The sequence below is a fragment of the Macrobrachium nipponense genome, chromosome 27 (genome assembly GCF_015104395.2).
Source record: "Macrobrachium nipponense isolate FS-2020 chromosome 27, ASM1510439v2, whole genome shotgun sequence".
In the NCBI taxonomy this organism is placed as follows: Eukaryota; Metazoa; Arthropoda; class Malacostraca; order Decapoda; family Palaemonidae; genus Macrobrachium; species Macrobrachium nipponense.
Window position 1 is genome coordinate 18,469,117 of NC_087216.1, and position 18,132 is coordinate 18,487,248.

Consider the following 18,132-nt stretch of genomic DNA (forward strand, 5'->3'; position numbering starts at 1 on the left):
TTGATTTTCTGGAGACCAGTCGTCAATTCAGTACTTTATATTACAATAACAATAGAATACAATAGAAGGAAAGTTCCATTACCTTGGGAAATGTTGATACACATGGATAACTATTGGAAAGAGTAATGCTTATACAATATATGCTTATTGATTTATCATGTATTCTGTCAGATGCCATCAGTGCACCTCATGCAGTGGACTGTAGGCATCACTTTAGATTCTTTGCTGTGTCCTTTCGGCGCCCCTAGCTGCAGCCCCTTTCATTTCTTTTACTTTACCTCCATTCACATTCTCTCTCTCCACCCTCTCCTAACAATTGATTCATAGTGCAACTGCAAGGTTTTCCTCCTGTTACACCTTTCCAGCCTTTTACTGTCAATATCCGTTTCAACGCAGATTGACCTCATAGGTCCCAAAGTTTGGCAACTGGCGCTAAGTTATTTATCCTAATGTTAAGACCTCAGGTTTATTTATGAAAAATACAAATTGGTTAAAAATTTGTAATTTTCTGCTTCAGTTACAGAAATAATGCTAAAATTATGTAATTTTGGACATGCATGTGGCCAATCAGCAATGCTTAGTGAAAAGAAAGTGGATATGTATTGCTTGAGATTTACCTTTATATATTGTACATAAAAGAAAATGTGTTCTATAACAATAGTTATATCAGTATACAAGTATTCAGTCACCCACATTACATTATGCTTCAGGGTAGACTAATACACTCATGATGTTAATGTAGCAAGAAGGATAATAGTTAAGGTTAATGTCTTATAAAATAAATACTTTACTGATACTTACATGGCTAATACATACAACATCTTTAGAACAGGCTATTGATGGAAAAACTGTTAGTTGAAATCATAAGTACTAATGGTGTTAATACTCTGTGAAAATAAAAACAACAAAGATAAGGTATAAGAATAACTCACATTTGCAAAGCATATTGATGGACGGTGACTGGGGAAGAAAGAGGAGGATGGCAGTCGGGATAGGAGCTTTAGGGACCCTGAACATGTGATAATTAGTTTCTTGTGTATTTGTCCTTGCTGAGATGTAGTTCTGTTTGTTAGTTCACCTTACGTTGTGCACTGTAGGCATTACTTAAGGGTCTTTGCAGTGTCTCTTTGGCCCCCAGTTGCAACCTCTTTCATTTCTTTTACAGTATCTCTGTTCATATCTCTTTCTTCTTTCTGACTTTCAACCCTGTCTTGACAATTGTTTTACAGTGCAATTGTGAGGTTTTCCTCCTGTTACACCTTTCAACCCTTCTTATTATCAGTCTCCCTTTCAGTGCAGAATGGCCTCATAGGTTCCAGTGCTTGGCCTTTGGCCTGAATGTTATATTCTGTTCTATTCTTGTGTATTTGTATTATTAAAACTATTTCCAGATTGAGTTCAAATTAAGAGGGCTGAAATATAAAGTGCAATTTTCTTTTGTAGGCAAAAGCATTGTTGACCAGGATATTAAACAGCTTTTGCGTATTCTTGTGAAGGCACTTGAAAGTTTCTCCGACATAACGCTAATAGATGCCATCATCATGTGCCTCACTCGCCTACAACCTCTCCTCAGACCGGTAAGATAATGTTCTGACAATGAAGCTTCTGTAGTTTTCAGATAATATGGTCGGTCACAAGATTATTTGAAAAAATATTTGAAGGGTATGATAATATTCTCACAAGATTTGAAATTTTTTTAATAGTATTTAGGTAGTATTCTCACAGTTGTTTTTTTTTATTTATTGATTGTATGCAAAACTTGGAAGTATTTTTGGTTTGACATCTAGTTACTATTGATACTAATCATGGAGAAAGTGAAGTATTTAAAAATCTTAATTTTTCATATATTCTATATGAGTATAATGCAAGACCATGATATTCTCGCACTTTCCACTGCTATACAGTGTCAAAATATTTTCTAGATTATGTGTATGAAGCAGTGATTAAAAAGGAGTAATGGCAGTGCCTCTGTCAATGAAGTTGTTTTTTCTTTTATTTTTATGTCTAATTTTATGTGCATGAGAAATTCAGATTAGATAAAATTTATCTTGGGGTGCTTGGTCAGTCAATGATTTTCATGTGTATTTTGTAGCAAAAGTTGCAATTTTTAAAATATTTACTTATAGGGTTACTTTTAAATTTTTATCTTTGTAGGAATCTCCAATTCATCAGGCCCTATTTTGGGTGGCTATATCGGTGCTGCAGTTGGATGTCGTGTCCCTCTATGCGTCAGGACTTGCATTATTGGAACAGAACCTTCATACACTTGATTCTCAGGGAAGCTTTGATAATAATGTAAGTATTATACATCCAGCATTTTAGTGTATGGCATGTAAATAGTCAGTATCCACAGGAATGGAGACTGCCACAATGGAGAACATAGCTGTAAAATACTGTAATACAAATTGATTGTAAAAAGAAACCCAATTGAAGCAAAGTGTGATATTTTGCAGTAATTAGGTTAAGCATATTAGCTATTTAAAAGTAAAAAATTTACGTGTTGAAATAAATGAATGTATGGAGTCTCTCTCTCTCTCTCTCTCTCTCTCTCTCTCTCTCTCTCTCTCTCTCTCTCTCTCTCTCTCTCATATCTATGTATATAAAAATTCTTGTTTTACCAATGTATCAGACTTTAGAGGAAGTCATGATGTCAACAAGAGTGTCCCTTGAATGGTTCTTCAAGCAGTTGGATCATTCAGTTGGACTCAGTTTTAAGGGTAAGCTGATTTTACTTTTTTGCAGAAATTAAGATCAACCTGATTTTCAGCTTGTGTCTATGCATTCCTTTTTATATGTATATCATTTTCTGTTATTTAAAAAAGGAAAAGTTAGTTAGTAGTACAGAATTGTTCCGATACGTAATAGAAACCTGAGGTCCTTAAACAATAGGAATGTAATCAGTGGCAGCTGGAACCAGTTGTAAGCTTTGAACAAGGAGGTTCGATAGTTAACTGCTTGTCCGGTAGTCGGGTATCCCAGCCGACTGGAAGGTGAAGCTTCACTTTGCTTCCGGCTGCCGTTGGTGTCAGATGTGTTGTTCGCCGCTCTGCCCGCTGTGTGGTATGCTGAGGATTTACCTCATTATCGTGAAGCATATTTTCTTTACTTTCTCTTGTTCTGAGTGCTTAGAGTGGAAATAACATGAGTACTCGGTAATAATTTTTTTTTTGGGCTTCTGTTATTGCTCGTGGTTGTGATTGACCATGGATTCCCGTGAGCCGGAGAGACCTCCCCGCCCCCCGTCATCTGCAGATTGTGCCCTGGCGTGGAGGGCCGTAAGTGTGGGGCCTTCAGATCCTTATATGAGGTTGGTCCTCATGAATTGTGTACTCGGTGTCGAGGGCGTGAGTGCTCTCGCACCGAGTCTTGTGATATTTGTATGTATTGGTCGGAGGAGCAGTGGGAGCGATACGAGGGGAGGAAGAAGGCGCGTAAACCGGCCAAGGAGTCATCGGAGGGCTCTCCAGTTACTCCTTTGGTCACGGACACGTCTTCCTCTTTCCTCCCTCTGTCGCAGCTCCCACGTATGGCTCCTTCCCCTTCAGGGGGTGTGTCTCGTTCCTTTTCTTCCCTCGATCAGTCAAGCGTGGAGGAGGGAGCGAGACACCCCGACGTTCAATTGTACTCGAGGTCTTCCGTTCACTCAGGGTGGGAACTGTTCCCCCCCCCCCCCCCCCCCCCCCCCCCCCCACCCCCCCCCCCCCCCCCCCCCCCTCCCAAGGTGAGGGGGAACCCCTCCTACTAACCCGACTGTTCCTTCCTCTGGTAAGCCTGCTGCGGGGGACGATCTCGGCCAGGTCTGGTATGCGCTGGGGCTCCAGGGGCTGCTCTACCACCTTGCTGAGGGTTCCAGGTCAGTAACCCATGGTCCGGAGACGCCGACGACTACGACGGTGTCAACGCCAGTGTATGCTGCTCCCCCTCATCTGGTCTATAAGCAGCACGCGACCATGGTGACCCTGACAGCTGCAGTGCAAGCTCCGCTGTTGTGTCTGCAGAGGAGGGACGTCACCCCGCCGCCTGGTTTTGCCGCTCTCGCCCCAGCCCCTGATTTTTGGTGTCCCAAGAGCTTGCCGCTTGATCTGCTGCCAGTACCCAGGATGTTGCTGGCTCCAGTACCGCCTGCTATGCCTGTACCTGCTGTTCCTGTGCCAGTCCCTGCCGTTGTCGTTCCTGCCCATGGTGTTGCTGCCCTAATTGCAGGTCCCCCCGGACAGGTGCAGCCAGGCCCTGTTGCTTTGGCAACTGCCCCAGCTCCATCCTGGATGGAGGACCTGACGTTGGTCCTGAGGAAGCTGATGAAGAAGACGAGGAAGGTGTCGTCTTTGTCGTCGTCTGCAGCCGCCTCTTCCCCTTTGACTTCCAAGGCCCCACAACCAAGGAAGAAGGCTGTCTCCCTCTCCCCCCCCCCCCCCCCCCCCCCCCCCACCCCCCCCCCCCCCCCCCCCCCCCCCCACCCCCCCCCCCCCCCCCCCCCCCCCCCCCCCCAAGAAGTCTTGCTCAGAGACCTTTAAGGGTCTTTCCCACTCCGGTGGGACAGTTGGGGCTTCTGCTGGTGCCCGTCTCCTTCTGCAAGGAAGAAGACAGGGACCAGAGGAGTACCAGCTAACACTGGTACCTCCTCGCCAAGCGCCAGAGGTTCTGCCTCAGCGCCAGGATCCGTCACGGCCTCTCGTTCGCAAGAGGTACCAAGAGTACGGTTGCCCACGGGTGACCATGCAGCCAGGGTCCAGGCAGCTGAGCCAGCTTGCCGCCAGGACCCAGGCACTGAGTGGAAGACTGGTGGGGGTCACTCAGGCGACTCCCGCCAGGTCAGCAATCGTGGGTTGAAGCGAGGAAGAGGTCCTCTCGGTCGCCAGGACCAGGCACCGTGGCGCGCCGTGAGGACAGGCCTCGCTCCCACCGTGACAGTGGACTCTACCGGTCACCTGACCGCCGCTCCCGCCGAGATCGGGCGGATAGGGGGACCGGCAGCAGCTCTCCTGACGCTCGGAACCATCGCCATGGTTCTCGGTCCAGCGGTTCCCCCCAGGGGAGCCGCGTGATTAGGCTTGTAGCTCGATCGTCATCGCGGGTTGGCGATCGCCTGCAGCCCTCCCAGCATGGCGGTTATGCCGGTGGGCAGGGAGGAAGCGTCAGATCTTCCTCTCCTATCCCTTCAACTTCCTCGGGCTACACCAGGAAGAGCGAAGCGATCAGGAGCGATCGCAAGGAGTGCGTTTCTCGTGGTCCCTCCACGAGGGCCTTCGAACCTGGCACGGTCCTAGGACTGACCAGACCGTACGCTCGAGTGGCTGGAGGAGACCATGAGGGGTCTGTTGTGGTTCCTCCTGTGGAAGGAGGAGGGTCTCAGGAGGCGTTCTCCTTGGAAGGACTTGATGGTCCATCTCCTCAGGACGCGTTCACTCCCGAGATCCAAAGGTCTTTCACAGAGGTAATTGCGCTGATTCGGCAGCACAATGACCTTGGGGAAGGGTCCGCGCTCCCTAGCCTAACTCCGCCTTTCTTTCTCTATAAAAATGAATAATCCTACCCCCACCTGTACTTTCTTTCTCCAACTCCAGTACACTCCAGAAATCACCTTAAAACACCAGCACCACAAGACTTACGACCCAAAAAACAACTCCTACCCAGACAGAGAGCTCTCCCCTACCAACCACACACCACCAACACGTGCTTTCTACTGCCCCGTGTTTATTGTTTTACATCCTGCGACGCCGCCGCCATCTTGTCTATGACGTCACGCTATGACGTCACAACACAACTTAAATACATCAACAGACACCTTCTAGAATCTACCACATGTTGTCTATATATAGGACACCCACCATATTTCAACAATGCATAAATACTACCATAACAATTATACAATATATAATCACACTTATCTATACCCATAACAATTATACAATATATAATCACACTTATCTCTTTCTCCCCTCCCCTCCGACTGTTTCCTAACCTAGTATTCCCCTCTTAATTTCCTTCGTCCTCCAACTCTTTACCCTCTACATAATTTCTAATACATTCCCCTGAACTCCTGCTTTAGTTAATACATCAGCCACTTGCTCCTTTCTTTTATCCATCTCACCTCCTTTATTTCCCCGGATTCAACAATGGTTTCCCTTATTGCAGCAATATCTATTTTTAATCTCTTGCTACTTACACCAGTGCTCGATTTGATGGCGGTCATTAGTGTTTTACTATCAGTGTTAACCAAGGCTTCTAAATTTCTCCTCCTACTACCTCTTCCCACAAATGCTTGAAATATATCAATCCTTCTACAGCTTCCCCAAACACTCAGGGCTTCAGCTCAATGGTGGATTTTGCCACTCTCCTGGATTTCCTAGACTTCCACAATATGGGGGACTTCTCCTCTTCCCATCTGTCAAAGAATAATATAACCCAGTTGAGTATGGCCATCTTCTATGTTTCCAAATGAAGCGTCTGCATAGGCTTCCCAATAAACCATTTCTTCTTCCATCTCACTTATTGTAACTTCGCCCATCATGCTCTTAGTTTTTCTCACAATTTTAATAAGTTTCTTCATATCCTGAGTTGTTCCTTCTTTAAATGCTTTACTTAATTCGCTAATATCATATGATTATTTCTGGCATCGTGTGTAGTGATACCCAATTCAGCTGTCCTACCACTGATTGCTGACTCTGTTAACTCTTTTTGTTCTAGCACTCTATTACCCGTATATCTTCTAGCCTCTGGTTCTCTTATGGATTTTATATACTGCCATGATTAAGGGAAAATCTGTTCTCCTTCTGCTCTATTACTACTCCTATATACTTGAACCTTTTACTCTCTTGTTTCTCCTACTTGCAATTTCCCTTTCAATCTCCCAATCGTTTCCTTTAAGAATCCTTCAGTTCCTCCGTAGCAAAAATCATCTACGTGTGTACACAAAATGCCTTCCAATTTATTGTTCTTTTTCCAAAGAATATATTAGGTTCTAGTCTACTTCTCTCACCTTGAACTCTCCTTCACTACTTTCACCACTTTACAATACCATGCTTTTGCTGCATCCTTGAGCATAGACTGTTTTCTTCAACTTCCATAATCCCTCCAACCATCTTCCCTTGGTGGCTTCAAGTACACTTCTCTTTTGTATCTCGTCACCTTGTAAATATGCAGTTTTGACATCCAATGTATAACAATTCCAATTTTTCACCTTTATTATGGTTAGACAGAATTTTAAAATTTCAGCATTGCATGTGGGAGCATCCTTTTCCCCACTCAGCCATTTGCTCTTCAAACCCTCTAGCTACCAATCTTGCTTTACATATCCTCCTTTCCCCCCCTTTTATCTTTTCAGTTACTATCATCTTGAGATATAGCTTTTTGTCCAACATCATTTACCTCCTCATATACCTGTTATCTCTCCAACTTAGAAGTTCTTTTTCTTTTTTTCTTTAGCTTCCATTATGCTTCTATTTTCAAATCCCAGCAACACCTCCTCTTCATCTTCAATTTTTTCTACCTGACTATAATCCTCAAGTTAACCCACCCTTTGTCACCTGACTGTGAGTCTCGTATATTGTACGAATCAGCCATGCTTGGCTTGATCTTTTTCCTGCAAGACCTAAAATAGTCCATTCTTCTACTTGTCCTGTATCATTGTTTATAGCCCTAACTCTATTTCCCTTTTTGAATTTGGTATCTCTTCCATTAACTCGCTTTCTATTGACCCACTTTGCCCGTTATCTTCCACTGTTTCCTCTATCACCTCTCTTTCTATAGTCTCTTCTGTGTCTGCATTCCTTCTCTCACCCATTATCTCCTCTCCTTCCAGCCAATCTACTTTCCCTTCATTTGGGCCATCTGACCTACCTTTCACCCATGGGATTTATCTATTCTAGCCGATATCTCTTCTGTATCTGGTGATCGTCGTTGAATCCTTGTCACATGTATCCTAGCTACTTCTCTTAAAGAATCCCCATGTTTGACTATTATTGTTTTCCCCCCCGATACTCCCACTACCTGAGCAGGTCCTCTCCATTCATTTTCATTTTCCCTCTTATAGAATACCTCATCTCCTACCACTGCTTCTTCAAATTTATGTTCTCTGATGTTTTGTTTAGCGCTATTCTTATTTTATTACAGGACTCATTTTTTATAAAATGCTTCTCTGGCCTTGTGCATTGCATTCAGTGTGTCCCTTACCATACCCTCTTCCATCCCTTTTTCTCTGCTTGCAGGACTAGAACTTTCTTCTCCTATTAGGTTAGGCAGTGAAGGGTTTTTTTCCAAATACTAATTGGTTGGGAGAGAAACCTCCATTATTCATAAACAGTTCCTAGCACTCACTACCCATTTCAAAGCTAGGGACCAATCTACTTCCTCTTCCTCCATCATCTTCCTTACACTTCCCTTGATCATGCCTACGGTCTTTCACATAATCCGTTGCTCGGAGATTCTGATGCTGTGGCTAATACTTTAATATTCCATTTTTCTGCCATCCTCCTTACTTTTTCATTTTGAAATTCTCCCCCATTATCTGACAATATTTTGGAGGGTGCTCCAAATATAGCAAACAGCACTCAAAAAGTATCTTTATTATAGTTTCTGGTTTCTTATCTTGTATCCAACAGGCCTGACAATATCTCGTTGCCATATCCACTATTACCAAGAACTTTCTCTCTTCTATCTCTCCCACATCCATCGCTACGACTTCATTGAACGTTTTACTCCAAGAAAAGCCTACTACCGGTTTGGCGGGGTTTCTTTTGTATTTTTTACAAACCTCACAATTTTTAATCAGTTCCGTTAGTAACTTTCTTATTTCCTCTTTTTCTTTTTCGATTAACCCATTACTCCATTGTGCTTCCTCTGTTAGCTTCCATATTTTATCTCCACTTCCATGACCAAACGGTTTAAATGTAATTTCTTCATTGTGTTCTTAATTTCCCTCGGATTCTTTCCCTTCCAACCCTCCAGTAATAATTCTTCTACCTTCCTCCTCCTTATAGGCACTCTTAAATGACCCTGTTCGTCTTCTCTTAACTCTACTTTCATTCCCCCTAATACTTCTACTATGACACAATTTTCTTTCAAAATTTAGGGTCATACCCATTTTACTCATGGTTTGCTTACCTATCAGCCAGGGTATATCACCTTGCAGAATTTCCGTCTTCAAATAAAATTTCTGTTTTTTAGTATCACAGGTATTTTATTATTCCTCTGGACTTATAAGATGTCTCACCAAAATTAAACACTTTATTAGACTCTGTCCTAGTGTCCCTCATTCTCCTCAACTCTTCCTGACTCAAATCCATGACAATACGTGCTAGTCACAATTCCCGCAAACTGTTGATTTACACCCTGTGTCCAAAATTGCATCAACCACCTCCCATGATGCTTCCACTATTTTATTAACTTCTCCTACATAAACCTCTTCTTCTTCTGTCCCATTTTCTGTTTTTACCTTATTTTCTTCTAGTCTTGTTTCAGTTTTCTTCCTATTATGAAAATTCTGAGGACAATCCCTAGCCCAATGCCATCTGAGCTGCATATTGCACATACTGTTAGCCTTCCCTTCTTTGTTTATAGGATTTCTACCACCCCTTCCTCGGTTCCATCTTCCCCGATATCTTTGGTTTTCCCTCCCTCTCCCAGAACTGGCATGCCTTCTGACGAACCCCACCATTACCCGTTCCTCTTTAGTCCCTAATCCCTCAAATAGTCCTTTTCATTGTTTGCGACACTGTTCCGTACTCTAGCTTTTCTTGCCCACAAGCCGATAATACCATTTGTTTTTGATTTTCCGTGAGATTTGCTTGCTCTATTACATGATACCCTTGACTTCGCCTTCAAGCGCGCCTTTCCCCATTGCTCTTTCTTTCACACTCAGATGCTGCCTTCTCGTATCTAATTAAATAGTCCGCCATATTTTTCACTAGATTCTCTTCTTATTAGAAGGTATCTTTTTATTCTACCGTAATTCTCCATTACCGAGTCTTTTAGATAGGCTTTATCTAGTTTCTCTAGGATTAACTTTGGACCCTCTGTACCAGTAAGTTTATCTTTATCTAATGCTTCCACTAGCTCTCGGGCCTTCCCTTTTAAGCTCATTCTCATTTCTATCGCCGGGTATTTTGTATCTTCTCCATACAACAATAGCCAATCTTCGGCTTGACCTTTCCATTCTTTGTATTCTTCTTGTATCCCGCTAAACCTAGGACATTCCCTTCTCCATCTAGTAGTCTCCCTTTGTTCACTGTCGGATCCAGGCATCTTTGATCAACCACGCTCTGCTACCAGTTTGAATTTTGGCCTAGCCTAACTCCTTTCTTTCTCTATAAAAAATGAATAATCTACCCACCTGTACGCTTTCTCCAACTCCAGTACACTCCAGAAATCACCTTAAAACACCAGCACCACAGACTTGACGAGACCCAAAAAAAACTCCTACCAGTACAGCCAGGAGCTCTCCCACCCCTACCAACCACACACCACCAACACGTGCTTTCTACTCCCCGTGTTATTGTTTACATCCTGCCGACGCCGCCGCCATCTTGTCTATGACGTCACAGCCTATGACGTCACAACACAACTTAAATACATCAAACAGACACCTTCTAGAATCTACCACATGTTGTCTATATATAGGACACCCACCATATTTCAACAATGCATAAAATACCATAACAACAATTTACAATATATAATCACACTTATCTATACCCATAACAATTATACAATATATAATCACTGGGGTCCTAAGAAGGAACCCAGAGGAAAGACTTTTTTTTTTTTTTTTTTTTGCGGTTTTCCCTTTACTGTGTGCTAGTGCAAAGGTTATAAGTAAGTACGTGTGTGTTTTTTTATTCATACAGTGCTTTATTGTCATGGATATGGAACCACGAGAGCCGGAGAGATCCCCTCGCCCCCCCATCAGCTGCAGATTGTGCCCTGGTGTGGAGGGCTGTAAGTGTGGGGCCTTCCGATCATCTGTAGAGGTTGATCCTCATGATTTTTGTACTTGGTGTAGAGGGCGAGAATGCTCTCGCACTGAGACATGTGATACTTGTATTTTTTGGTTGTAGGAGCAGTGGGAGCCCTGTGGGGGGAGGAAGAAGCCGCGTAAGCCGGCCAAGAGAGTCGTCGGAGGGTTCTCCGGCTACGCCCTTGGTCACGGACATTTCTCCCTCTTTTCTCCCTTGTATGGCTCCTTTCCCTTCGGGGGAGGTTTCTCACTCCTTCTCCTCTCTCGATCAGTCGAGCATGGAGGTGGGGCGAGATACCCCGACATCCAGTTGTACTCGGGGTCCTCCGTTCGCTCGGGGTTGGAACTGTCCCCCCCAGGCGAGGGAGACACCCCCCCCCCCCCCCACTAACTCACCCGACTTTTCCTTCCTCAGACTTGCTGGCCACGGGGGATGATCTCGAATGGGCCTGGTACTCGCTGGGGCTGCAAGGGACACAGATGGTCCAGGGGCTGCTGAGTCACCTGGCGAGAGGGGCCATGCCAGTAACACACTGGCCGACCACTACGACTACCACGATAGTGTCCACGCCGGGCTATGCTGCTCCGCCACACCTGGTGTACACTTAGCACGTAGCCACGGGGACCCTGACAGCTGCTGTGCAGGCACTGCTGCCGGAGGTTTCGATGCCTGCTGTGACGCCGCCACCTGGGTTTGCTGCTCCTGCTACAGCCCCAGACTTCCGGTGTCCCAAGAGCTCAACTCTAGACCTGCCTCCTGTGCACAGGATGCTGCTGGTTCCTGCCCCGCCTCCTGTTCTTGAGTATGCTGCCACTCCAGCCCTGGTACCAGTTCCTGCCTGTGGTGTTGCTGCTCCCACCCCAGGTCCTTCGGACAGGTGCAGTCGGGCCCTGTTGCTTCAGCAACTGCCCCGGCTCCGTCCTGGATGGAAGACCTGACGGTGGTGCTGAGGAAGCTGACGAAGAAGAAGAGGAGGAAGGTGTTGTCTTCGTCTTCGTCGTCGTCGTCTGCTGCCGCTTCCCCTTCAACTTCTAAGGCCCCACAGCCGAAGAAGAAGAAAGTTGCCGCCTCCCCTCCCCAAAGAAGGCTCGCGCTGAGACTTCTAAGGGTCCGTCCCACTCTGGTGGGAAGGTTGGGACTTCCGTCGGTCCTCCTGTTCCTTCAGGAACGTGGCCCGTCTCTCCTTCCGCAAGGAAGAAGACGACAGGGACCGGAGGAGTGCCGGCTATCACCGGTACCTCCTCACCTGGCGCCAGAGGTTCTGCCTCGACGCCAGGTACCATCTCGGCTTTTCGCTCACGAGAGTCACCGAGTGTACGGTCACCTGCGAGTGACCGTACAGCCAAGACCCAGGCAACCGAGTCCGCTCGGCGCCAGGATCCAGGCACGGAGCGGAAGACTGGCAGGGGTAGCTCAGGCGACTCACCAGACCAGCGATTGCTCTCGTGGCAACGCGCCTGAACCAGCCTTGGCTGGTCCAAGCGGTGTGACGCTCCGTGAGGACAGGCCTCGCCCCCACCGCGACAGTGGACTCTGCAGGTCCCCTGACCGCCCCTCCTACCAGGACCGGGCAGAGAGGGGGAGCAGCAGCAGCTCTTCTGACGCTCGGGACTGTTGCCACTATTATTGGTCCAGCCGCTTTCCCCGGGAGAGCTGCTTGACCAGGCCTGCAGCCCGATCGCCACCACGGGTTGGCAATTGCCTGCAGCCCCCTCAGCACACCTGTTCTGCCGGTGGCCGGGGGGGGGTGGAGTGTCAGATCTGCCTCTCCGATCCCTTCAACTTCCTCAGGCTTCACGATCCCGCCACGACACCTTACGAACCTGGCACGGTCCTCGGACCAACCAGATCATACACGCAAGTGGCAGGAGGGGTCTGTCGTGGTTCCTAGGAGGGTCTCGGGAGGCATTCTCATTGGATGGGCTTGACGGTCCGTCTCCACAGGATGCAGTCACTCCTGAGATCCAGAGGTCGTTCGCGGAGGTAATTGCGCTGATTCGTCAGCATGACGACCTCGGAGAAGGATTGTTGCACCCACCTGCCGAGCCCACATCGGGCTTGGAGTCATTCTGGGGACCTAAGAAGGAACCCAGGACGACAATGTGTCTGCCGCGATTGGCCTTGGCTGACAGTGTGCTGAGCCAAGTGGACGCTCTCGTCTCCGGACAGGAGGGTTCACTTCGGTCTGGTAGGTCTGCCAAGCTCCTTCTTCCACCTCTACCGCGACAGAGGTGCTTCTACGTGCCTTCAGAGGACCCTCCTTACAGACCTTACAGACCTTACATCTTGTTCGGGTTGCCCCAGGTCCCTCAGTGTGAGGCACCTCTAATGTCTACCAGAGAGTTGCTAGTACATCTTCCGGTATATTTTGCATCTTCCAATCTTGGATGGTCTGGGATGCAGTTTAGATATTTGTCGAGCTTATTCTTAAACACATCTACGCTCAATCCTGATGAGCTGGCAACGCATTGAATAGACGCTGCATTATCGATGCTGGTGCGTAGTGGATTAATGTCCTGTGTGCTTTCCTTATTTTTCCTGGTATAGTTTTGGGCACTATTAATCTACCTCTGCTTGCTCTTTCTGATATTTTTAGTTCCATGATATTTTCTGCTATTCCTTCTATCTGTTTCCATGCCTGAATTATCATGTAGCGTTCTCTTCTCCTTTCTAGACTATATAATTTTAAGAATTGTAGTCTTTCCCAGTAGTCTAGGTCCTTAACTTCTTCTATTCTAGCTGTAAAGGACCTTTGTACACTCTCTATTTGTGCAATATCCTTTTGATAGTGTGGGTACCATATCATATTGCAATATTCAAGTGGACTACGAACATATGTTTTATAAAGCATAATCATGTGTTCAGCTTTTCTTGTTTTGAAGTGCCCGTAACACAACATTCCCATTTTTGCTTTACATTTTGCCACAGAGTTGCTATTTGATCATTGCATAACATGTTCCTATTCATCATCACACCAAGGTCTTTAACTGCTTCCTTATTTGTGATGGTCTCATTATTAGGTCCCTTATATGCATATAGCTTTCTTTCTCTGTCTCCATAATTATTGATTCAAATTTATCAGAGTTAAATACCATCCTATTTACCTCTGCCCAATCATATACTTTGTTAAGGTCTCTTTGTAGAGCGTTCCTATCTTCATCACAAGTAATTTCTCTACTTATTCTTGTGTCATCTGCGAAACTACTCACTACCGAATCCTTAACATTATTGTCTATGTCTTCAAATCATAATAAACAGTATTGCAGCTAACACCGTACCTTGCGGCACACCGGATATTACCTTGGCTTCATTCCGATTTCTCGTCGTTGCAATAACTATCTGTTTTCTGTTGTGTAAAAATTCTTTTAACCATCTTCCTACTTTATCCACGATAAGTTGTTTTCTAATTTTGCGCGCTTTAATATATTATGGTCTACTTTATCAAAAGCTTTTGCGAAAGTCCCTAAAATAAAACCACACTCCCTTTTCATTTCCGCTTTTCATATTTTTGAATATGTTTCACGGTGGGGACTAACAGTTGGGTTTGTACTTTTTCCGGGTACGAAACCATGTTGTCCTTTATTAAACAAAATTATTTTTTTATTAAATGTTTCATAATATTTTTCTTCATTACCCTTTCATACACTTTCATAATATGTGATGTTAGACTCACAGGCCTATAATTACTTGCCTCTAGTCTTGATCCACTTTTGAAAGTAGGGGTACAATATATGCTAATTTTGTGCTCATCATATATCTTGCCTGTATCTACACTTTGTCTTAATAATATTGCAAGTGGCTTTGCGATAGAATGAACTACTTTCTTTAACAAAATAGCAGGAATTCCATCAGGCCCTGCAGCAGCTCCATTTTTAATTTCATTAATAGCCTGCACAATATCAGCTTCATTAATATCTATGTCAGCTAAATATTCACTATTTTCATCCCTTACTTCTATATCATTATCTTCATTATCTATTCCAGGGGTGAATTCTCTCTTATATCGTTCTGCCAGTATGTTGCAAATTTCCTTTTTTCATTCGTTAATCTCCCTTCAATTCTCAGAGGGCCTATTTCTATTCTTCTTTTATTCATCTTCTTCGCAATATGAGTATATAGTTTGGGGTTTTGCTTGATATTTAATAGGGTTTTTCTTCCAAGTGCCCGTTTTTCATTTTCTTTTGATTGTATAATCTTTTGTTCTGCATTTTTCTATCTTACTTTTTAGTTCTTATAACTTCCATGCATTTTTTTCTTTTGCAAGACCTTTTTTTGCCCACTTTTCTGATTTTCTGGAACAAGATCCTTCTGTCTCTTGGTATGCATGAATGATGTTTACTTTTCTTCTTCGGTATATATTTTTCCACTATTATCTCCAATAGGTTTTTATATAATATCTCCGTATTTACCCTTATGTCATCACTTACGAAAATGTTATCCCAATCTTTGTTTAATTCTTCATTAATTTTCTGACACATTTTATATTTTTTACTGTAGAAGTTGTATTTTCCATATCCTTCCCACTTTTCATTTCTTGCTTATCTCTATTTCACTTGCTTTGGAATGAACTGTTAATTCTATGACATTATGGTCTGAAATACTCGCATTATAACTATTATTTTCTTAACATAATTCATCTCGTTCACAAATACTAGGTCTAAAGTATTTTCCTCTCTTGTTGGCAGGTGATTTATTTGTTGAATGTTGTATTCTAGTAGCATATCTAATAGCTTTTCAAATTGCCTCTTATCTTCTGCACTACTAGTTACTCTCTTTTTTTATATGTATAAGTACAACCACAATCTCCTATTCGTTCTTTCCATTCTACGAAAGGAAAGTTGAAGTCACCAGATAGGAGAATGTTCCAGTCCTTGTGATTTCTACATATATCATCCAATTTTTCAATTATTAAGTCAAACTCTTTAGTATTAGGAGGTCTATATATTACTATGTCATCAATTTTTCAGATTCATTCTACCGCTATTAGTTCACATTCTGAGTTACTATATTTCTCATATATTTTTCCTTGTTTTTTGTCTTTCCCATATATTGCGGTTCCCCCTTGATTCCTATTTTTTCTATCTGATCTATAAGTTTGGAACCCTTTTTATTTGATCATCATTCCCAGTCTCTTGGGAATTACCAGGTTTCACTTATATTCATTATATCTATTTTCTTTTCATTTTGGATTAGTTCTTCTAAGTACTCTATTTTTCTTTTGAGTTACTCGTAACTAAAACCCTGCGCATTCATCACTATGATGGTTTGCGTGTTTTCCTCCTTCATTTAATACTGGTAGTAATAAGGATTTTCCCATGTCTCTTTCCTGTTCTGGTAGTTGTTCTTTTTTCATTTCCAGAAATTCTGACATTAAAAAATCCAACTTTTCCATAATATTTGATCTTCCTTCATCATAATTATTAATTTTGTGTCTGAATCTGCATTTTCTCCGTTTCTGCAATATCCTCTTGCATAATAAATACAGTTATTATCTCTTGAGTAGAATTTCGGAGCTGATGCTTTGAAATTTTTTGCTGACACCTCTGCATATCTCTTATTGGTTTGCTTTTCTCTTTTACCTGATATTCTTGATTTCTCTCTTTATTTGTTTCTTTCTTATTTTGGATTTTATTACTTGGTTGGTTATTTATTTGATTATGATTCATGGCTACAGGGTGCATATATTTGCATTTTTTTGTCGAACTTACATCCTTTTCCTTCTTTTAGGTTTTTACATATTTTTGGATTGCAGATCTCTGCAATCATTCCCCATAATCCATCTAAGTATGCACATTTACCATATATTTCATAGTTTTGAACATATCTTAGGATGTTGTAGTAACATCTTTCTCCAAATCTGCAATTCCCTCTTTTCAAAAGGTTGCAGATTTTGTCTTTCTTGTCTATTTTTTCCTCTTTCCGTCATTGTATAGATCTGGATAGAGCCTCTTCGGGATTTGCTTTTCTGTTGTCATATCGTAATTTATTTCTTCGTAGGTATGCTGCTTTAGTTGCCTCATATGTAGTATCAATGAGTATCTCTGCATCCATACTTTTATCTTGTTCTTTGTTTTCCTTATTTTTTTCTGTCATTTCATTTTTGTTTACTTCTCTTCCGTTTTCCTCTTCTTCTTTTTCTTCTTCTTCTTCCTCTTCCTCTTCTTCTTCATCCTCAACTATTTGTACATTCAATCTTGATTTAATAACATTGTCTATCCATATAGACATGTTGAACAAAAAATTCTTGTATCTTTTCTCAAATCTTGTATTACCTCAGCACACTGTGGATGGGTCGGAATGTTGCATGCAGCACATTTTCTGATTAGGTTTTTGTGGATTGACTAGGCTATCCAAACCTTACACAGTTTGCATGCTTTTGGCATTCTTTTTCCTAATGCATCAATTAGGATATTCACAAGATTCACCTTATTCATTTTCTTTGTCGGAATATGTTTGGTTTATGTATATTTTCTTTATGAGTCTCTTGACCACTTGGATTTTATTTGGAACTTCTTCAATTATTTTCAAGATGTTTTCATTAGATTTGTTCCAGTTTGAAGGATTATATCCTTCTAATATATCTATGAATGCTTTTGTATCTTTTTGGTTAGGACTGTTGCTGATTTCATAGATGAGAAATGCCAGTTCCCTTCCTGCTACCTCATCGTATTGCGAATCTGCTAAACACGCCAAATTACGCCACCTCTTCCCGCAGTTGGAACTTACTGCCATCTTGTTCTGATTTAAAGTATTACACTTGATAAACTAACTTAGAAGACGCTTTATCCTACTATTTTCACACTAATCTTATCACCGATAGTTCACGAACACTTCTAGATATTTCTCAAATTCTAGTCGTATGTTAAACTTGTGATATCTGTTGATTATTGTGACTTCACGCGGGTACGTCTCACCAAGCAAGATGGCTACTACCTCTGCCGCCCAAACAGTTTAACCCGGAGCTACCTAGGCTAACTCCGGGAGTGTCTCTGCTGCAGCTTTTGGTTCTGGCAGCAGGAGGCACTTGCCTTGGAATCTACCGCAATGGCTGCGTTCCAAGCAGTTTCATGGCTCGACCTGTGGTCCCTCACAGTGCTGAAAGCCGCGGCCTCCTTGGGGAACATCACTTCTGAAGGCGACCCGGCTTTTGTGAGACTGTGCCAGTCTTGGGGTAGGG

At 43.3% G+C, this 18,132-nt stretch overlaps 1 protein-coding gene across 1 annotated transcript in view; it reads left to right on the forward strand.

Moving 5' to 3' along the window:
• LOC135200618 (neurofibromin-like) overlaps window positions 1-18,132 on the forward strand; it is a 369,381-nt gene that overhangs the window by 207,098 nt on the left and 144,151 nt on the right. The window contains 3 exon segments of the mRNA XM_064229231.1: window positions 1,444-1,577; window positions 2,155-2,295; window positions 2,630-2,717. Of these exon segments, the coding sequence (XP_064085301.1) occupies window positions 1,444-1,577; window positions 2,155-2,295; window positions 2,630-2,717 (363 nt within the window).